The sequence below is a fragment of the Dasypus novemcinctus genome, chromosome 20 (genome assembly GCF_030445035.2).
Source record: "Dasypus novemcinctus isolate mDasNov1 chromosome 20, mDasNov1.1.hap2, whole genome shotgun sequence".
Lineage (NCBI taxonomy): Eukaryota > Metazoa > Chordata > Mammalia > Cingulata > Dasypodidae > Dasypus > Dasypus novemcinctus.
Window position 1 is genome coordinate 20,575,541 of NC_080692.1, and position 21,032 is coordinate 20,596,572.

The 21,032-nt window shown below is 56.1% G+C and overlaps 1 protein-coding gene across 5 annotated transcripts in view; it reads right to left on the reverse strand.

Annotated features, from left to right (window-relative positions):
- IQSEC3 (IQ motif and Sec7 domain ArfGEF 3) overlaps positions 1-21,032 on the reverse strand; it is a 108,030-nt gene that overhangs the window by 54,554 nt on the left and 32,444 nt on the right. For 4 of the 5 annotated variants that reach the window (XM_058282579.2, XM_058282576.2, XM_058282578.2 and 1 more), the window contains exon 2: positions 18,673-18,756. In XM_058282579.2, coding sequence (XP_058138562.1) covers positions 18,673-18,756 — 84 coding nt within the window. Of the gene's footprint in view, positions 1-18,672; positions 18,757-21,032 lie in introns of those variants that run through there. The other variant, XM_058282580.1, reaches the window with a different exon arrangement.

The following is a 21,032-nucleotide window of genomic DNA, read 5'->3' on the forward strand; positions in this document are numbered from 1 at the left end:
AGAAAAATGACATGGAGAATTCCAAAGTGGAATTCAACATCTAGCCTTCTGGTCAGCCTTCACAAACCAGAAACAATGGGGCCTTTCCCAGTCTGTCAGACTGACTCTCCAGATGTCTAGGGAGAGGAATGAAGATGGACTTGCTACCTCAGTGCTTCCACCCCTGCTCTCCATCCAACAAGGCAGTGTACTCTTGGTGGTCACCAAGTCATGGGATCCATAATCTCGGATGAACCTGCACTTACAGGCAGGCCCCATGGTTTTTCCCAGCACAGTGTGGGGCCTTCTCTGCATGTGCATGTGTCCAGTGCCTGTGGTATGGATTTATGCTTTGGGCATCTTGCCAGGGAGCAGTGGAATCCTGAGTGCTCAGAACCTCTGCTCGGTGGCTGAGTCCCAACAGAATGTTCGGCCTCCATTGCCCTCTCTGCACTCCATCTATTAAAATGGTCCAAGGAAAGAGGCTAGAATCTTCATCACAGGATATCACAGCCAGAAGGACCATCTACTTCACTGTAGAGACCACTGACGTCAATTCATTTTCTCTTATGGAGCTGGAAGCCCAAGAACATCGTGCCTCCTAGGACACAGGCTGTGTCCATTCAGCTTCCAGAGTTTGCTGGGTTGACCCCACATTATGAAGCTGCCATCCTTAGTGGGACAGATGTCTGGCAGCCTGACATTTGGACAGGAATGATGTAGGTGGGATTCACTTGCTAGTAGGAGCCTCCCCTGAGCTCCTGGAGGGGGATCTTGGTGATCTTAGCTTTCTTGGGCTCCATATCCAACTGCAGGAACAGTTTCCTTGGCTGGCAGCCAAATGGCCTGGAGAAACCTAGCGTCACTGCTGGTATATAGGAGATGCTGGCCACAAGGCTTGGTTGGCGCACCCAGTTAAGAAGGCAAAAAATAGAGCATAGGTGACACAAAAAGGAGGGGGTTCTTAGGAGGTTTTGATTGTGTGCACTTGACATTAGGCTGATACACATACATTAGTGTGATACACAGGGGCCCAGGTCATCAGTGGAGGTTATTAATGAATGGGAATACAAGATTTGAATATGCTAGAAAAGACTTTGAGAAATTGGGGGAATGAGCAGTTGCTCAGAGGAACACCAATACCAAAATGACCCACATGATGGAAATGAACATCACATCCGAGGAGGACCACCCACGTGGGAAGCTGGCTTGTGCTCAGCGGGATGCATGCCTGGAGGGTACCTGGTCCTGGCACATATGTGACTCCTCTGAGGTTCCAGTGACCACTCCAGACTGTCTATTATCTCCTCCCTCAGAGCCGACTTCCTTAAAATGCTCAAAGACCATCAGTGACTCCCCAGTACAGGTGGGATAAAGCCCGACCCATGTGGCATTGCAGACCATGCACAATCTTACCCCAACCTTCCTTTCCAGCCTCATCCCCACCCAGTGACCTTTCACTCTGTCCACACTAAAACTCTCCCCAAATCTGCCACATGCCCTCAGCCACCATGCCTCTGCACCATGCCTTCTGCCTGAAACGCCTTCTCTCCACGGCTCCTACCCTTCCACCTACTCTTCACTCTGTCTTGTCACTCACTGTCCCCAGGAAGAGTCAAGCCCGCCCTCCTATGTGCTTGGATGATTCTTGGCACTTGCCTCTATTTTGGCAGTGACCACTTTGTTCTCTAATTGTTGATCCATCTGTCCCTCACCAGATTGTGTCATGTACACCTTTTGATCACAGGTGCTTATCACAGTGGCTTGGCTCATGGGACATGTTTAATAAATGTTAGAAGGGCAGATGAATGGGTAGCATTTAATCACCACTACTTTCCCAAGGGCAGAGATCTGACTCACCGCCCAGGTCCTCCTTCAAGGAAGGACTTCTTGTCCAGCCGCTGGGAGTGATTTTGGACACTGCCCTCAGCTCTCAGCCCCATCAGCCCCATCAAGGATTATCTCCACTGCAAAGAGCTATGTGGGCAAGGGCACACTCTTCCCAGAGTTGCCCACATCCATTGACTGAGTTGGAAATATAAAACTCTAGCCACTTCCACACAACATGGGGCAATTTGGATTGGTCATTCTCGCTCCAGAGCTCACTGAGGGACTGGCGAGACTGCTCATCACAGTTCCACATCTCTCTGGGTCCCATGTGGCTTCCCTGGCCTCACTTCCACAAATATTAATCCCAAGGACACTCCCTAGAAAACACCGGCACACTGAACTTAACGTTTGCTTCCTGGAGAACCCAGAGTGCAATGGATCCCAACCTTCTTTTTCTTTCCTATTTCTTGATAGTGAGGGTTACCATGGTCTCCCTGTCCCCAGACCTAAGGACCTTTTCTGGGGTTCCAGACACCTTTGATAAGAGCTCTGGGCTCTTTCTAGGAAAATGTGCATTATTTTATACATGCCAAATATTACCCTTACATTTGGGGGTTTTACAGGCTCCCTGGGTGCCAGGCCAAGAACACCCTGATAGATAGCCATTGAGTATCTTCATTGACAAAGAATTTGCTAAGGGCTGTGGACAGCTCTGGGCACACAAAGAAAATGGTTGGGTACCATACAGCACAGAACTTTCCAGAGACTGGTCACCACTATCCTTAACACTCATGGAATCCTTTTCAAATGTAAGAGAGCTGGAGTGGAGTGAGGACCCTGGTTCTGCACCTTCCCAGGTGGGCAATCTTGAGCAAGTCTCCCAGCTTTTCTGCACCTCAGCTTTCTCATCTGCAAAACGGGGATTCAAATATCTCCTGTACAGGAGAGCGATGAAGCTGAAAGCACCTCACAGATTGGCGTGGCCGTGGCAATGGGAAAGACGGCCTTTCTACTGGCAGGATGGCTGCCAGGGAGCTGGCTCAGGACAGACCCTGGCAGGTGATGCTGCCCACTGCCGGGAGCTTGAAGGGACGGGACCAACTGAGGAGAGCCTGGCAAGAGCCTGGGGTGGCGCTTGGTGAGAGGAGGACCCCAGAAAGGGGAGGTGCTGCTCTCCTACCAGAGACTGGCTTGGGTGGCAGCCGTTGGCCCGAAAGTGGGAGAAAGGAACGAGGATGACTTAGAGGCACGGCCCCGAGGTGACAGCAGCTGCGGACGGTGGCGGAGGTCTTATGCAATGGAAACCTTGTGCCCTAGAAACCTTGCTGGGAGTCCTTGCAAGGTCAAAGGTTCAGGCTGGAAGGTTCCTCCAGAGAGCCTGTGCAGGTGCCCGAGCTAGACCCTCCCAGAGCCCCCGGACTTCTCAGCCGTTCTTCTTCTTTAAAGCCCATCTCCCTTCCTCTTCTATACTCACTCCCCATCCACCGTTTGTTCTGGGTCAGTCATGCTTAAAGCGGCCCTGGACTAGGCGTTTTCCCGACGAGAACCTCAACGCTGTGCCTCACATCCCCTCAAGATTTCTCAGCGTTTATTACAACACTTCTTTCTCCCCCTTCACTGAATCAAGCCAGCCATCTCAGTCGTCATAACGTGTCACTGAGCAAGGAAACCAGGCTTCTTCCCGGGGTCCCCAGAGAGCTCCGGGGAAGGGTCGAGGAGAAAGGGAGGCCAGGATTAGCGCAAGAGACAGATTCCCGCCACACTGCTTCAGAGAACAGGCTAGGAAAACCCGGCCCGGGGGTGGAGAGGGCCCCGGACAAGACCGGGCAGGACTGCTCTCTGGACCTTGTTTCCTCCTCATGAAATAGGAAGTTTGGATGCGAGGCTTTGGCCTTGGGGAGGCAGGCGAGGCCCGGCCTCCTGTCTCCCCTCGGCCTTGAGTGGCCCCCAGGCCCACATGGCACCATCCTGGCTCATGCCCCCAGGCCAGCGGCCCCCGGCCCCCAACACCTGACAGCACAGCAGCAGCCCCTCCCTGCCTTTCTTATGTCATTTAATCCAAACAAGCCTCTCCCCCACCCCTGTCCACCGCTCCTTGACCTCCATCACCCAAGCCGGAAGCCGGTCTCAGAATAGAAGCCCCTGGAGGAGGGCAGATGTGGCTGCCAGGCGCGGCCACTTCCCCACGCCGCCCAGACTTCACAGGCTGTGACAGGCGCTCTCCCTCCCTCTCCCACTGGCCCTGAGCAGGTAAGTTATTTTCTCTCCTTGTCGGCTCCTCGGAGACTCCAGGCTTTGGCCTCACAGCTCATCTGAAAGGTGCCGGTCTGTGGGGTTGGCCTCTAGGGGCCTCCTGTCAAAGGAGCCACCGCCACTTCTCCGGGCCGGGCCCTGCCCACCCCCGCAGGACCTGGGGGCCCCGGTGCCAGGCGGGTCACGGAAGCAAGACATTCAGACTCTCTCCTGACCTCGAAGGTGGACGCCCACACCCCCGGCCGGCACCTGACGACCCCCAGGAGGCCGCGCCTGGCCCTGTGCGTTAGCCTCCTCAGGACGCTGCCCCCACAGGCCCACGCGCGGGGCCACCCTCGCTAATGCCATCCCGGTGCCTAATGTTTTTTGTGTGTGAGGATTTTATTTTCTCATAAATAGGCGCGGAGCCGGTACCACCATCACCTCCTGAGAGCGTCCTCCCTGGCTGGCCCCCGACTCACAGCACGCAATTCCACAAATACAAGGAGCTCGCCGTGCACCTGGCACAGCTTGGCTTCCTCCCCACAGGTCTGCCCGCCCTGTCACCCCTGCCAGACGGTCCTTCCTCCACCCCCCTCGCACCCAGCTCCTCCACCCCGAGCACACGACCTGGAGTCTTCTCAGCTGTACTGGCAGCACTTCCCACGCACAGGCTAGTGAGTCCTGGCTTCCACTTAATGCTTTTCTTTTACTAGAACTATTTTATATGTGTAAAAATATATATTACATATATGTGAGGTTCAAAGAAAAATATCCACGTATATCCAGCTCGAGCAACGGCTCGTCAGAAACCTGGCAGAGCCACGTGCTCTCTCCCTCCTCCTCCGCGTCCCCGTCCTGAATTCGTGTTGATTGCTCCCTCGCTGTCCACGACGGAGGAGTTTCTTCCTTGTCTCTACACAGCCAATCGAGGCCGCCTCTCAAGAGCACCATTTGCATAACACGCCTCACGGGGGAGGCTCAGAAACATTCGGGGGTCTTGGAAGGAGTCAGGGAACCGTCTCCCGGGCCGGATGGTCCTTGTAACTCTGTGCTGCCAGGACTGGGGGACAGCAAGGACCTGGCCATGGCCGGGCTGTGCCTCAGCGGCTGGGACCCCCTGGTACAGCAAGGAAGAAAGCTAGAGAAGAACACGGGGTTCGCCCTCAAGGCTGTGCTGGATGGAATTGCGGCCCCCGTCTGGACACGATTTTGGTCCTGGTTCTGGTGGGCATGGACCTGGTGGAGAAGAGCTCTTGGAGACGTGACTTCGGTTAAGTGTGGCCCCGCTGCATCAGGCGGGGCTTTAACCCGGGCTGGGGGAGCCCTGCATAGGCAGAGGGAAGGCTGGTGGCTGGGAGAGGCCACCGTGGCGCGGCCATGGCCCAGAAAAGCCAAGCACCAAGGCTCGCCGGCAGCCGGCCCCAGAATGCCACCGACTTCTGGGAGAAAGATCGCCTTGCTGATGCCTCGATGTCGGACTTCTCCCAGCCTCAAGACTGTGAGCCGATGAATTCCGATTGTTTAAGCCAACCCACTGCAGGGTATTTGTTTTAGCAGCGGGGAAGTTAAAGCAGAGCTCCCACCCCAACCCCCGGGCCGCTTGTAGCCTAATGTGTGACCGCTTCCGAGGGCGACATCATGACCGTCAGGAGGAACAACGAGGAGGCATCTGGTGGGGCCGGGAGGTGCTCACGAAGTGCCAGATGGTGCTGAGCTGGGGGCACCCCAAGTGTCAGCTGTGAACCAGCTGGGCGCCGGCCCGGAATATGAGTGCCTTTGGGGAGCCCGAGAAGAGGAAGAAAATGAGGTGCAGGCAGCATCAGCCAATGAGCAATGAGAGGCAGGATTAGAGCAGGTACAGCCTCAGCTCCTAACGGCACACACCTGAATACCAGCTCTGCCACTTACTCGCTGGGGTCCCTGGGCAACTCGCTTCAGCCCCTTGTGCCTCACTTTCCTCTCTACAAAATGAGTTGCTATGAGAATTAAGGGTGTAATATTTGTAAAATGCCCAGTAAGTCCTACATAAGAAGTGTGTGTATATATATGTATGTATGCATGCATGTATGTATTTAGGATTTCTAGTATTTTATTTTGTTGAATATGAAAATAAAAAACAAAACAACCATTAACTTTTCCTATAGTTAATTAAAAGAATATGGAAAAATAGGAAGGCATTTCAGAATAAAAAGCAATTCTTTCACTTAAACTGTGATTTTTTAATGTTCTTGGTGTTTTGTGCTAGTGTTTTTTAAATGGAGAAGTCCTGGACTTCTCAGGATGGTGAGGCTCCGGGTTAGAGATGCCAAGAGAAGCTTAAGGACTGGGAGGGAGCAGAGTGTAACAAGTGTGAGGTTTAGAACTAGACTGACCGACCGTGATTAAAATCCCACCGCTCACTAGCTGTGCAGCCTTGGGCTAGTTCCTTAATTTCTCTGAGCCTGATTCCTCATGTGTAAAGTAGGAATACCTACTACATGACTGCGCTGGGGAGTTAATGAGATAATGTATTAATACATTAATACAGATAATGTAGTAATCTATGAATTAATACATAGGTAATACCTAAAGCCTCTGGCATCTGCTTGCTGCTTCCGTCCCTTGACCTGGACCTCTCAGGCTTCCCAGCTCCTCACTCACAGCTGATTGCTCCCTGGAGCACAGGGCCCTGGCCTTGTCCTGCTTGGGTGTCCCTGCAGAGCCCTCTCACGGTGCCTGCACAAACCGGCCCAGCCTGGAGGCAGGGCGTGCGCCCCCGCAGCACATGAGCCCACGCTCTTGGCTGTAAAGTCATTTCATCTTCCTCCTGTGTCAGCCCAGGTCAGCCCTCCCCCCACCCCGGCAGAGCAGACCTTTCTTCAGTCCTCAGCCATTTCCCGGGAGGAACAACGTCCCAGCCCTGCACAGGCTCAGTTTCACCACGTGCCAAAGGGGAAAGGACTCTGAAGGCGACAGATGCCTGCGGGGGCCAGGTGCGTGCTCGCGGAGCACAGGAGTCCTGTGACCCAAGAGGTGGCCTGGGAGGACACCTGTAGGGTGGCTCTGGACATCTCTCCTGTTACTATGGAGCCAGCTTCTCTAGAGTCACCTTTCTCATCTCCAGCTTTCCTCCTGGAAGTCCTGAGAAGGACGCTGAGTGAGCGTCTAGCTTCACTCTTCCCTGCCCGGCTGCCGAAGAAGCCACTCCGAAGCTTGCTGTGCCAGCATGGCCATGCGGCCCCCCACATGCCTTGGGAGAGGCACGGGGCATCTCTGAAAGCATCAAGGGAGATGCTGCAGTGATCATGACGAGGGAACATCTGCTCAGACCTGGGCGAGGGTGGGCCTGGGCTCCACAGACCCATCGCCCGTGGGAAGCAGCTTTCGAGGTGCCGACTCGGGGAGCTCCCACCCAGGCGGGAGCTCTCCCCGCTGGAGTTCAGCCGTCTCCTCCTCTCAGGAGAGCAGGTAGAACCACTGTCCGCTGGCAAGAAGATTTTCCCAATAAAATGCCTCTGCTCTTAATCCCCTTCCAGCTCGTGCAGTGACAACCTGGTGCCGGATGAAATCATTTCCTCTTCTAGAAAATCCCTGGCGCCTGCTGGGCTTGCCTGACTGATATTCAGTGGGGCCTTGGGCTTCTCTGAGCGCTTCCCCAAATTGGTCCCTCGGTTCTCAGGACCTCTGTCTGTTTGGCATATTGGGTTCTTTCCCGACAACACTCGGGATGTCACAGGCTGAGCTTGAGCGGAAACCTCTGAAGTGCTTCCTCCTCCTCCACGCCCTTCACCGGCCGCCCAAAGGAGGGGCTGGGCCCCCTCTCCATTGACCAGGGGTTCAATGACTCGACAACAGGCAAGGCGGTGTGTCCCCTCCCGCTGGCCATGCCAGGGTCCTCCCACCGGGACCCCAACTCCTGAAGCAGTCCGCCCATCCTCCGTAGACATTTCCCACTGAACCTGAGTTTCTAGACCTCTCCTGATTGCTCCCACGCCGCTCCTGAAAATGCTGCTTTAAAAATACCTAACTCTTCTCGAGGGCTTGCTCCATACCAGACCCCTTTCCATGCATCAGCTCATGGGATCCTCCCAGCCGCCCGAAGAGGTAGGTGCTCCTGCTGTTCCCATTTTACAGCTGAGTAAACTGAGGATTAGAAAGCTTAAGTAATACAACCAGGGCCACAGAGTTTGTAAGCAGCCAACCCAGGCATGAACCTGGATCTGAATTTTCTTGTCTATGCCGGTAACTGCTCTACATTTTAGCGCTTCCTTGAAGCTTCCCTGAATTCATCTTCTAGCCCAGCACACTCCTTTGCCACCTCTTCACCACTGTCTCTCTTTCCAACCTAGAAGTCTACAAAAATTATTGGGTTCTTGTCCCTCCACTCCTGAAAAAAGGGACTCTCATATTTTAAGTTCTTTAGTGATCAGCAAACACAAGTATCCTTTTACCAGCGCTGCTTCCCATTGTGAATTAGCAAAGTGGTGTCTGCTGTAATACATCAGGCTCTTCTGGATTTGTTTCTGGTGAGTCAGTTCCCCTGCACTCTGAGGACGTCAGGTTAGGTAGCCTAATAAATGGCTCTCCAGGCCTGCAAAGCTGCAGCCTAGACTAAGTGCATGATGATCATGCTAAGACCCTGCCAGCCTGTGGGGGATGGTCTCTGGGCATGACCAAAGCTGCATCTTCCAACAGCAGCACAGGGGACGCAGCAGCCCTGCTCAGTTGCTCCTCCTCTCTCCGAATGGGCTCTAGTCCTACCTCCGCCAGTTTCTACCTTTACGGACTTGACCCACCTTCTCTGAGGCTATTTCCTTAGCTGTAAAATGGGCACAATAACGCTTGCCTTTCAGACTCCAGCAGAGGCAGGTGAGGATTAAATGAGTGGAAGAATGGAAGGGAGTTGTGTAAGCTTCTCCCCGTAACCCTTCTCATTCCCCATCCCTTCCGGCCTTGGGGTGAAGAAAACTGCATCCAAGGAGAGGTCAGATCCTGAGACCTGCCAGCATGGAGGAAGGACGGTGGGCGCCCTGCCCTTCCCGCGGCTTCCCAGGAGCCCCATCCCAGCATCCAGGAAACAGGGAAAACAAAAGCCATCAGTCAGCGCCTGGCTGAGGGCTTATGGGTAAGGTGGGGCTTTCTTCCCTTTCAAAATTTCCTTTCATGCCCTAAAAGTACTGTTTTACCAACAAGTGGCGTGTAGAAAGGAAAAAGCCACTGCATTGTCCCATCCAGCGCGTCCCTTTCCTTCCACGGGCTCAGTCTCATTTGGAACGCTGCACTTTCCATCAGCTTCCCGGGTCCCCAGTGGACCTCATACACTTGCCCTTGTTTTGCTCTGTGGGTGCTTCTGCCCTTGTGCAGGTCCCGTCCCTGTCCTTCTTGTCGAATCACTGCTACGAGGAACCTTGGGGACGAAGCAGACAGCCAGAGGAGGGCAGAGCCGGGCGAGGTCTGGCTGGCGGGGAAGCAGCAGCTTGGTTGGGAGCCTGCTTCTACCTGCTTCTGCGTGTAAGCGGCCGGGAGAGCTGGGGCCCCGCCTCCTCTCTGGTCCTCGGTCTCCTACCTGGAGAACAAAGGGCAAGCTCACCCCTTGGCCTGGCGCCCTGTGGGTCTGAGTCCACCGACCCTTCCTCTGCACTGCCCACAACACTGGGGGAAGTGGAGTCAGTGAGCAGCCGGGAAGGTGTGCGGGCGGGGCCGCCTGACCAGCCTGGCCTCTAAAGAGCCCCTTCCCGGCAGGGGCGCTGGCTCTCCCATCCGGGTCCCTGGTCCATGCCGTTCCTAGGCCTCTGCCATCCCCCTCTGCACCCTCCTCTGGCCCCACCGCTCCGGGGCTTTCAGACGCTGCCCCCTCCCCCAGCCACAGCTTCCAGATCTGAACCACAGTGTCCCAGCTTCCAGCTCCACCAGGAGACCCACAGCCCCGCGCACGAAGGCTCCCCCAGCGGAGCTCATCTTCCTCCATCGCCCCCCTCTCCACCCCACGTCCCTCGCTCCTCCTCCAAGTTGCCATCTCTCGGAGGCCCCTCCGTGACCCTGTCACCCCCACTGGAAACCTCCCTGCCCCCTTCAATTCTGCTTTCTCTCCAGAATGCACGGGGAAGGCGGCAGCCCCCTTACCCCACCCCTCTCCTGTCACCGATCACAACCCTGCTCAGGCCCTCGGGCCCCCCAAGCTGTGCCCACCGCCACAACCCACCCCAGGCCTGGGAGCCCCGATGACGATGACGCGTGCCGTGCCCCCCTTACACCCCCATCTCCTCCGCCTGGCTCTCCCTCTCTTCACACCTCTGTGCCACTTCCTCACTTCCTCCCACTCCCTCCTGTGCCCCTCTGCTCCCCGGCCCTCTCTGCTCTCTCGCCCGCCCTCCTCTCTCACTCACTCTGTCTCCCTCCTTCCCTCCTCCTCCCTGGCCAGTCGGTCCTCACCCGGTGGTTCTCCTGGGAAAGCACATGCAGCAGAGCCCACGGGCGCAGGCCCGCGAGTGGCCCCGACGCTGTCGCCCTCTTGTACTTTGTGCTCAAAGCACGTGGCCCCCCATGGTCCCACCCCCGCCATGCTCGTTCCCAACACTGTCGCCCTCTTAGGCATCACGCCCGAGGCACGTGGCCCCCCGTGGTCCCACCCCCGCCATGCTCGTTCCCTCCTCTGGGGCTGGCACTGGGCATCCCCTCTGCCTGGGGACCCGGGACCTGGCTGACCCTCTCGCAGTGCCTCGGGCATCTCCCCACCGCTGCAGCCCCCTCGGCGGGTTAGAGATGCTCGTGTCTCTTCCCCACGGCACAGCACGGCGTGGCGCGCACCTCCGAGGCAGGGGCTGTCGTTGCAGGCCCCGTGCCGGGCACAGGCCGGGCTGGCACATGCTTGTGAATGAATGAGTGGGCCCAGGGCTCCCTGGCTGCCCCGGCTCCCCACTTTAGCCTTCAGGGTCCCTTCCCGGGGGCTTCGGCCTGGGGGGTGCAGGCCCGGCGCAGGCCGGCTGGCGAAGGCGCAGCATAAGGGCAATGAGGATGGGGGGAGGGTGCTCGGGCCCCTGGACCTGAGAACCGAGGACCGCCATCCTTCTCTGTCTTCCGTCCCACGTCCGTGTGTCTTTCCCACGGTGGCGGATCTGACACTTACGGCCACGCGGGACTTTCCACGGCACCTCGTGGGCCTAAGCGCAGGGTGGGAGGCTGCGCCATGAAGCCTCAGCCCCTTGGGGGTCTTGAGTGCTGGGGCTTGGGGAAGGGACCCAGGCTGGAGAGTGAGGAAAGGGAGGGCAGGGCCCCAGGGCGACCCCCCACCGGCTGCCCCCTGCGCCCTCCCTCCGCAGTCCTGCCTCCCTTTCTCGGACCAACTCATTTAACTCCCGCCAGCGCTCGGATGGCACAGAGGGAGGGGCCGCTTCTCCCCGCCAAGGGGCCCCGCAGGCGCAGACGACAGGGCGGAACTGTGGGAGCAAGACCTCTAAGCAACGAGCCCCTCCCTGCTGCAGGCAGCAGGCCCCGCTTGTTTTTTAAATCATCACAAAAGAAAGCCATTTGAAGACCTTTCAAAAGCAGTAAAGTCTTTAAGACTCTTAATCTTGATTATGATTATTTCCATTTTTCTTTTTTAATTCGATTTTGATGAAACGGATTAAAAACCCTCTTGGTCATATGTCAGATACCCTCATTGAATCGATCCATTGTTATCATGCTCGTGCTAGTGGTCAACAGATAAATGAATGGGCCAAGCTGACCTCTCAGAGGAGAAAAAAATAAAAGCACGGGAAATAGTAGGTTTCGAAAAATCTCTGGGCCTGCAAAGAGAGCTCACTCTTGCTGGGAAGGGGAAAAGAAGAATATCCAAAAGATTCAAACGAGCAGTTTTTGGTAAATGAAACAAGTGCTTGCTTCCCAGAAAACTGGGCAAAACTCTGCATTAAAGAACAACAACTGAACAGAAAAAACTAGAGATTCCTTGTGGGATCTTTCGTTTTGTTGTCCTGGAAGTACTGTTTTTAGTTACATTTATTTCTAATAAAGCCTAGTGTTGGTTCCCTCCTCTCCTCCTCACCCCCCAAATAATCTCCTCGGCAAACAGGCCCCCTGAGCAGGGCGAGAGGCAAAGGCAGGCGCAGCCTTCTCAGCCCCTGACCACACGCCAGGCTCTCTGGGGAGAGATAGCCCTAAGCAGCCCGCCTCCTGCGGCTGGGGAGGTGGGACCCGGCTCTTCCCCCGCGCCCACCTTCACTTTATGTACTTGGAAACACCTCCCTTCTTTTGCCATCTGACTCCTGAGGTTAAAGGCTGCAGCAGACTGACCCATTCCAGTCCCAGCTCTGCTCTTTTCCAGCCACGTGGCTCTTCACCAAGGGATTCATGGGCCCTGATCCTCAGTTTTCTCATCCATAAAATGGGAATAATAATAGTACATGAGCCTGTAGTGAAGACTGAATCAGATGATCCTGGCCGACCACGTCACAAACGCTCCGCACGTGAGAGCTAGTTTTCTCTTTCCGGGCTCCGGGGTGGGGGCACTCAGGTATATGGATGTAACGCAGAACACGGGAGGGGGAACTCTCCTCGTGTCAGCTCCAAGCGCGCTGCTGGCAGGCAGTCTGTCTTACCTAGCAGCCCCTTGCAGGTAGCCCCGTGGTGGCCTCACTCACCCTGCCACGGACAGGTGAGTTTCCTACGTAACCTCCAGGGACAATCAGAGTCACACACACAGTCTGAGAGGATGATTTAACCAGCCCTGGAGCTGGGCCTGGGCAGATTCTCCACTCCAAACATGAGTTTCACGTCCCCGCCCCGGGCACAGCAAGGGGACTACGTGGCACAAGTCACAGCAAAACCAGACTCTCTCCGGAAATGTGGAGTGCTCCCCAGCCCGGAACGTGTCAAAGGACATCGCTCCTTGTGCCTCCTGGATCCCAGGCAAGCTGGAGTCTGTTGTGAATCCACGGAGACCCCGCTGAGCCGACCTGCCGAGCAGCCCCTGCCCTCCCTGGCTGCCCTTTCTGTCCTTGCAGGGCTAGCCCCGCCCCACGCCAGACAGGGGCTCCCACCCCCAGGAATCCCACCCAACAAGACGCTCCCCTCTGCAGCTGAGCATCGCGGGACTTTCCCTGGCCTCCGGGGCGAGGTCCCACCACCCCCCACCCCTGCAGAGGGTAATAATCTTTGCAGACTCAGTTACTGGCTGGTCCTCCCAGTTTTATTCCCCAGAGCTCCCAAAGACGCGGGATCCCAAAGGAGACAAGAAAACTTCCCCTGGGCCTCGCCATTTCACCTGCCTCCATGGCTCCAGCAAGGCCAGCCGCGAGGACTGTCCGTGGGGCCGTGGTGTCCTTCTCAGTGCCTTGGCGTCCCACCCAGTCGCCCTGTGCCCCCGGTGGGCAGGCCAGCTCCCCCGGGTTCTGAGCCCCAGGGGCGACCACGCACGGGCCGCCGGTGCTCCCCAGCCCAGCTGTTTGAAGACTAAACTGTATCGATTGAGAATTTAATTGCTCTGTAATCGCTGGGTAAACACGGGCTGGTCTATTGATCAAGGCTCCGGATCACAGCCAGCTGGAGAGAGGCGAGGAGAGGCCCCGCAGATGCTCTGGCGATCTTGATGCAGGGCTGTCCCCGCCAGCCGGTCTTGGGGGGAGTCCCCGCCTCAAGCTATCAAGGGTGGCAGCTTCCAGCAGACCTCCAGCCCTCCTGCTGCCCACCTGCTGCCCACCTGCTGCAGGTGAGGGATGGGAGATGGGGAGTCACCGGGGCGGGGGCAGGGGACAGGTGAGGGCAGGTGGCTCTCTAAATAGGTGCAGTACACGAAGCGGGAACTACAGGTGGCATAATCCTTTTTTAAAAAACGGGGAGGGGAGAAATGTAAAGCCCAGTGCACAGAATAAAACCCTAGAAGGTTGCACAGCAAAATATGAACAGTAGTTCATTCCATAGGGCCAGGTCAGATTTTAATTTTCTTCTTTGGATTTTTGTACTTTCCACATTTCCAACCATGAGTGAGTACCACTTATCATGAGGGGGAAAAAAGAGGCTATTTAAGATCAAACGAAATGGCTGGTGGGATTCTCTGGAGCTGTTTTTTTAAAAAATTCCCAGCAGTGGCTCAGTGGACAAAGGTTGAGTTCTGGGTTTAGACCTGGGCTCACCTTCTAGCTTCAGGGCTGATTAGCCGTGGTCCCTCTTGCAAGGCACCTGAACTCTTCCCAACCCAGGTCCCTTATCTGTGAATGGGAATAACATCTATGGGGCAGAATTAAGGGAAATAAAATATCGGGAGTTAAATGCAAATCAAAGTTAAAAAAAAATATCAGGAGTGCTTAACGCAGTGCCCTGGCGCATTCAGTAAATAGTACGTTCAATACTTAAGAGTGTCTCTTCCCCCCTCGAGTGGGGGGGTGGGGGGGCGAGGAGGGAGGACCACGTAGGGGAGGGAGTCAGGTCAGTGTGCGGAGCCAAGAGCCCTTCCCCCACCCCCAGAGCCCCTGGCCCTCCTCCTCCCCTGGGGTTGGGGTCCTCTGCTCCCTCCCAGTTCGAGCCTCCCCCCCACGCCTCCGCTCATCACTCTCATAGAAGCCGATCTGCCTCGTCCTGGCCCCGCTGCCACCCACGGAGACAAACAGACTGCCATTCTGCTCGAGGCTGGGAGGCGGCTGGCCAGCTCCCGGGTCATTGTTCCGAATGTCACCGAGAGCCTGGGAGGGTGGGAGCCGAGAGGGATGGAAAGTAGGGCTGCAATTACCAGCCTATTCAGCTGCCCAGAATAAAGCCCTGTCATTAGCAGGCAGCGGGGAGCAGGTGGGGAGGGGGTCCACCCGCAGCTCTGGGTGGGGGGGATGGCCTGGAGAGTAGGGATGGCCCAGCCTGGCTGTGGGGGCCCGCCCCCCCCCAGCTCCCACTCAGGGCCTCTGAGAGCCTAATTACCCTAATGCACTTAAGGGGTATGGGGGGGACCAAGGCACAATGGTGAGGACTCTACCTGGCCGTGCAGCCCCATAACTGCTCCTCCGTGCCCCAGCTCCTGGCCCCCCTGCCTCCTCACAGCCACCCAGCTTCCAGATGCTCTCAGTGTGTCCCCCCCACCCCCCTCCATGTTACTGTCCCTCCCTGGCAGGCATCAGGGCCCCAGGTAAAGTTTCCCCGACCACCCGCTCCCCGGGCCGGGCAGTGAGGTCCCAGCCCCCAGTGGGGCTGAGGCTTTCCTGCTTCTGGGGGGGTTACCCCAACCCCCCCCCCCATGGCGGCCTTCCTCAGCAGAGCAGGGGCTTGTCTGGGGCTGGGGACTTGTCCCAGGCTGAAGCAGCCCCCTCCACCTGTGGGTAATCGGCTTATCTAATAAACTGCCCCCGCAGCCCCCAGGGGACGAGCCCGGAGCTCAAGGAAAGGGATTTTGCTCAGCCTCACAGCTCTGGGGCAGGGACCCGCACACCTGGCGCTGGGCCACCTGGCCTCGGCTGGGGTCCAGAGGAAGGCGAGGGGACTCTGGTGGCTGGCTCAGCGGCCACAAAGCCTGAGCCCTGGAACCCCTCAGAGGAGGCCAGGACTTGGGGGACCCCTGCAGAGCTGGTGGGAGGCCAGGCTGGCCAGGGGGGCAGCATCCCACCTCCCAGGTGGGAGCCCCTGGGGGCCCGCAGCGGGGCTTTGGGACCCACCCACCCGGTGCCAGCCATCAGCCCAGCCCCCAACCTTGGCACTGTCTGCTGGAGACACTCGGAGGGAGTTGGGGCCCCTCCTCTCTGGAGGGGGGCCCTGGTTTGGGGAAGGGCTGAGGGGCTGGGAAGGTCTTCAGTGAGGGGAGGGGAGTGATGATGGGAGCTCGATGGGAGAAGGATGGGCGTCCCCCAAGGAGCCAAGAGCAGACAGACAGACTGACACACACGCTGCTGGGCTGTCCAGACAATGTCCAGAGAGCCTCCTCCCAGAGAAGCTGAGAAACTGACATCAGACAGACAGACAGACGGAAACACGATCTGGGAAACGACGAGTCAGACAGACAGGACAGTTGGAATAACTGGGGTTCAGGGAATAACTGGGGTTGGAATAACTGGGGTTCAGAGTCCCTCTCCCCCGCTAGGGGGCTTGCGCCTTCGCACTGCAGGCCCCGCCCCCGCCCCGCACCTGCCCGCCAAGGGGAACGCAAACAGCCAACCCTGTGGAAACTAAGACCACGGATTGCCTCCCGGCCCACCCCGAATCTTGGAAAAGAACACACTTTCCTTGGAACCGAGGCCCCCACGAGGGGCAGCCGCCCCAGACACACACGTACTCACGTTCTCAGACGCTGTCCTCGCGGCTCTCGCTCCCCCCTTCCCTCCAAGAGCAGGGGCTGCCCCCGGGGGGCTGGGCAGGCAGCCAGAGGGGTGCTGGCCCGAAAAAGCAGGAGGGGGCCGTGAGAGTGGAAGGAGCAGGGAAAGGCCCGGGGTGTGGGCGCCGTCCCCTCCACCCTCACCTGTGCTTGGTGACACCACCACGGTTCTCACCAAATCTAGCGGGACCCGCAGGGAGCGAGGCGGCTAGATGGTTTGTCTCTGGCCTCCTCACCTACCAGGGAAGGAACCGCTTAGGAAGGAGGTTCTGGAGAATGTCTGGATGGTAAGCCTCTCCAGCGCTCCTCCCAGAGCACCCCCACCCTGCGCCGCTGTCCCTTTCTCTCTTACTGTCTCCTCTTTTCCAGGGGAGCCACTTTCAGTGTGGGGGCATGGAAAGGATGTGGATGGGGAGCAGCTCCAGGCTCCGAGGGGCCTTTTGACAGGGCCTGAGTGCAAAGCCTGGCACCCGGAGACCCCTCGGCGCTTGTCCTGCCCTGGTGCCTCCCACCCTCCAGCGGGGCCCGTGCCGTGGGTTGAACCGTGCTCCCCACAAAGACATGCCGCACCTGACCCCCAGCCCTGCCAATGTGGCCTTACGTGCAAGTAGGGCCATTGAAGATGCAATTAAAATTAATCCTGGGATAGGGGGCCCTTCGTCCAATCTGGCTAGTGTCCTTATAAGAAGACGAGAGGACGGGGACCCCACATAGGGTGACGGCCATGTGACAACGGGGGCAGAGCCTGGCGTGCCGCGGTCGCGCGCCAGGGGATGCCCAGGGTGGGCCGCAGCACCCAGAAGCTCCACGAGGTGAGGCAGGTTCTCTCCCATCTCTCCCGCAGGCCTCAGCGGGAGCCGGGCCCTCCCAGCACCTCGACCTTGGACTTCTGGCCTCCAGAACTGAGACAATAAACTTCTCTTGTGGTAAGCCCCCCAGCGTGCGGGGCTCAGCGTTGGAAGCCCTAGAAAACTATCAGGGGTCACCCGGTTCTGCCCCCGCACTGATGGAAGGCTCCTGAAGGCGTGCCCCCTCTCTGGGGCCCCACACCCAAGTCCCCTCCGCGGAGCCCTGCCTGCTCCCCAGCTTCCCGTCTCAGAGTCTGACCTCCGCTGACTCCCCTTAAGGGAAAACAAATAGCCTCTTTGAGGAGGTGGCCTCTGCACCCCAAGGCCAGCAGCCACCCTCCCTGGTACTGCCTCGTCATGTCTAAGGGAGTCCCGGGGGAAAAGATGGTGGAGTCATCGAATCCTACCTGGAAATGTGGGTGCTAGGAGTCAGAAGTCAAGGCTTTAGTACCCACTGTGGGGGGCTGCGCACAAGTCCCCCAAGTGCCCTGACCCTTCCTTTCCGCTCACATGAGCACGGATAATAACAGCTGCCTGGCACGAGGGGCCCCTTTGGCTGTCACGCAAATGTCTCTTTCTAGAGGGACCAACGCCTCCATTACACAGACAAGCAAACCGAGGCCCGGAGAGTCACCTAACTTCCAGAGGAGACTGAAGTGGGGCAACTGTCACCCCAGAACCCAAGAAACCTGACACCCAGCGAATAAAGTACGAGTCAAGAAAAGAGAAACGGGCAGAACTCAGACAGAAAAATGGGCAGAAAAAGAGTCGAGAACAAATTGTAATAAAAGTCAGAGGCCGGTAATGCACACAGGTCAAGGAAAGAGAGAGGAAACTGAGGCTGGAGAGGAAGAGGAGGGATGGACAAACGGAAGGGCAGGGAGACAGAGATGGGTGTGGAGAGAGGACCGTGAAAACGCAGTGGAGAGAGGCTAGAGCAAGGAGGCAGGGAGCGCGCGAGCGTGAGTCACGCAGAAGAGAAGTGAAGACAGCCTGGGACGGCGGCGCCACGCCTGCGCTTTGCCAGGCCCCTTCCTGCCCTGGCTGTGAGAACTCAGCCAGTGTTGAGAAAGCCTCAAGATTAAAGCCAGCCGCCTTGGATCCTCTCTGGAAGGAGAGGGATTAGAAAGGAAAAATAGAACTCTCGGCTATAGGAGGAAGGACGGGCACCGCCACTGGCTGAGAGCCCACTAAGCGCCAGGCATGTGCTTTGCACATACGATCAAACGAAATTTTCCTTGAATTTTAAACCATGTCTATTTTAGGTAGTCTGTGTAAGAAAGGAGCACAGGTTTGGGATTTGAACAACAGGGAACAAAGGACCTCAAAAGTTGGAAACGGCTTGTCTGGGGTCCAGGAGAAGGAAAGAGAAATGGAAGTACGAGGAAGGAGGCAGAACATAGACATAAACGGGAGCAGGACTCGGGAGCAGGGGGCCGCAGAGCAGGGAGGTGCGTGTTTTGCTCCGAGGGGGGGATGCGGGGGCCGGGGAGGGCGGCGCGGGCGCGGGCCCACCTGTGGGCGGCCAGGTCGGAGCAGGCGGGCCTCTGCTCGGCGTCGGCGGCTGGGCAGCAGAACTGGTGCAGCACGGTCTCATTCCTGCGGACGGAACAGAGGGGAGGTCAGCGCGCGCCCTGGAGCCTGGCTGCCCCCTTCCCCGCCTTCTGAGCCCCGAAACTGGCCGCTGTGCAGCCCTGAGGGCGCCCGGAGAAGGAGGCGCAGCGCCGATTCGCTCTTCATCAAAGTCTTTTCCACCACCCTTCAGGCCCAGTTCAAATACCGCCCCTGCATGAAGCCTCGCTGACCTCCGGGGCCAGCTAGCTCTGGCCCCACCTGCACCCCCGTCCCCACGGCAGGCTCCTCGGCGTGCGCTCATCCTTACTCCACTCTACCTCTTATCATAGTTAGCTCTTTCTTCAAAAGCAGTTTTATTGAGATATAGGCATACTCCCTACAATCCATCCAAATTGCACAGTCAGTTGGTCTCAGGCTGATCAGAGTTGTGCATTCCTCACCACCATCAATTTTAAAACATATTCATTACTCCTAGGAAGTGGATGTGACTCAAGAGATTGAGCTTCTGCCTCCCACATGAGAGGTCCCAGGTTTGGTTCCTGGTGGCTCTTAAAGAAGGTGAACAAGATAGCAAGCTGATGCGACGGGCTGTTGCAGCAAGCTGATGCAACAAGATGATGCAAGAAGAGACAAAAGGAGGAAAACATAATGAAAGACCCAACAAAGCAGGGAGCAGAAGGTGACTCAAGAGATTAAGCACCTCCCTCCCACATGGGAGGCCCCTGGTTCAGTTCCCGGGGCCTCCTAAGAAAGGAAAACAAGCACACAATAAGCAGACACAGCAAATGCAAACAATGAAGGGGTGGGAAGAAATAAATAAAAATAAATCTTGAAAAAAAATTACATATATATAAAAAACAAACATATTCATTACTCTAAAAAAAAAACCCTGTACACCATAAACACCCGTAATGTTGACCCTTAAAGTTGGTGGGTTCCTTTGCTACAACTGATGAAGGAATATTGAAACATTTCTGTTAACTCTAGTCCAAAGTTTCCATTGGGTGTGTTCTCCCATCAACACCCCATAATAGTGACACACATTTGCTATGGTTCACGAACATACTTAGTTCTTTATGACCCTGTTTCCCACTAAAGTCCAACAAGGCAGTACGAGGTCTATTCGTCCACGATGCACAGAATTACCATGCAGTAAACACACACAAAGGTACAAAGTATTCACACAGACATGAGTGTTGCAAACTGAAAGCCCAAAGTATGATGCTGCCCGCCTGAGATGGGGGATTTGGTTGACTCAGACAAGGCGCCAGCGTATGAGGGAGGAGAGCTGGGTTCTAGACTCAGCTCTGCCGCTAGCCAACTGTGTGCTATGCAGCTCACCCTTTCTGGCTCTCAGTTTATCTACTAAAGAAATCAGAGGGGTGAGTTAGAGCAATGGTTTTCAACCCTGGCTATATTTTAGAATCGCCAGGGACATTTTTAAAAATACTGATGCCTGGACCCCACCGTCAGAAAAGCTGACGTGCATGGTCCGGCATGGGCGCAGGGCACCAGTGCTTTTTACAAGCTCTGGAGTGATTCTGAAGGCAGCCAGGATTGAGAGCCTCTAGACAAGATGATTTCCAGGTCCCTTCCAGCTCTAATAGGCTGCTATTCTAATATCCACTTTGAGCCAATTTGGATTTGATATTGAAATTACTCTTGGATAAAGTTATGCTGACCGTTGCCTTCTTTCCCTTAACAAGTAATTGCTGTACTGGGCATTATGGAGTCAGGCAATGTCAGAATTTCAGGGGCAGCAGAGATCCCTGGAAGGGATGCAGACTAGCGCCAGGGTTGATTCCTGACCTCCTAGCTCCAATTTTAGTGCCCACCCCCCTCCCCCCTGGCCCCTCTTGGAAGCCTCTAGGCTCCAAAGCATAAACTGGAAACTGCTGAGTTTGGCTGTTCTCATGGAAGAAAATAACATTTGAGCCTACCTTAATTTGGCAACAATTAATTTCGGAGAGATTACACATTTAAATGAAAACTAAATAAACGAGAAAAATTTAGAAGGAAACTTATGAATATAGCCTTTTGTGTCGGGGAGACTTTTAAAACAAAACAGGAAACTGAAAAGCCCTTAAGTGCAGGATAAACATCTGATTACATATAAATGAAAACATCTTGTATCAAAAAAAGATACCCTAATAAGTCAAAAGACAAGTGATAGACTCAGAAAATATATTTGCATCACAGATGGCAGAAGGCAAATTCATAATGCAAAGACAAACCCAGTAGAAAAAAATGAGCAAAAGATATAAGCAGGCAGTTGATAGACGAGGAATTTCAATAAACAT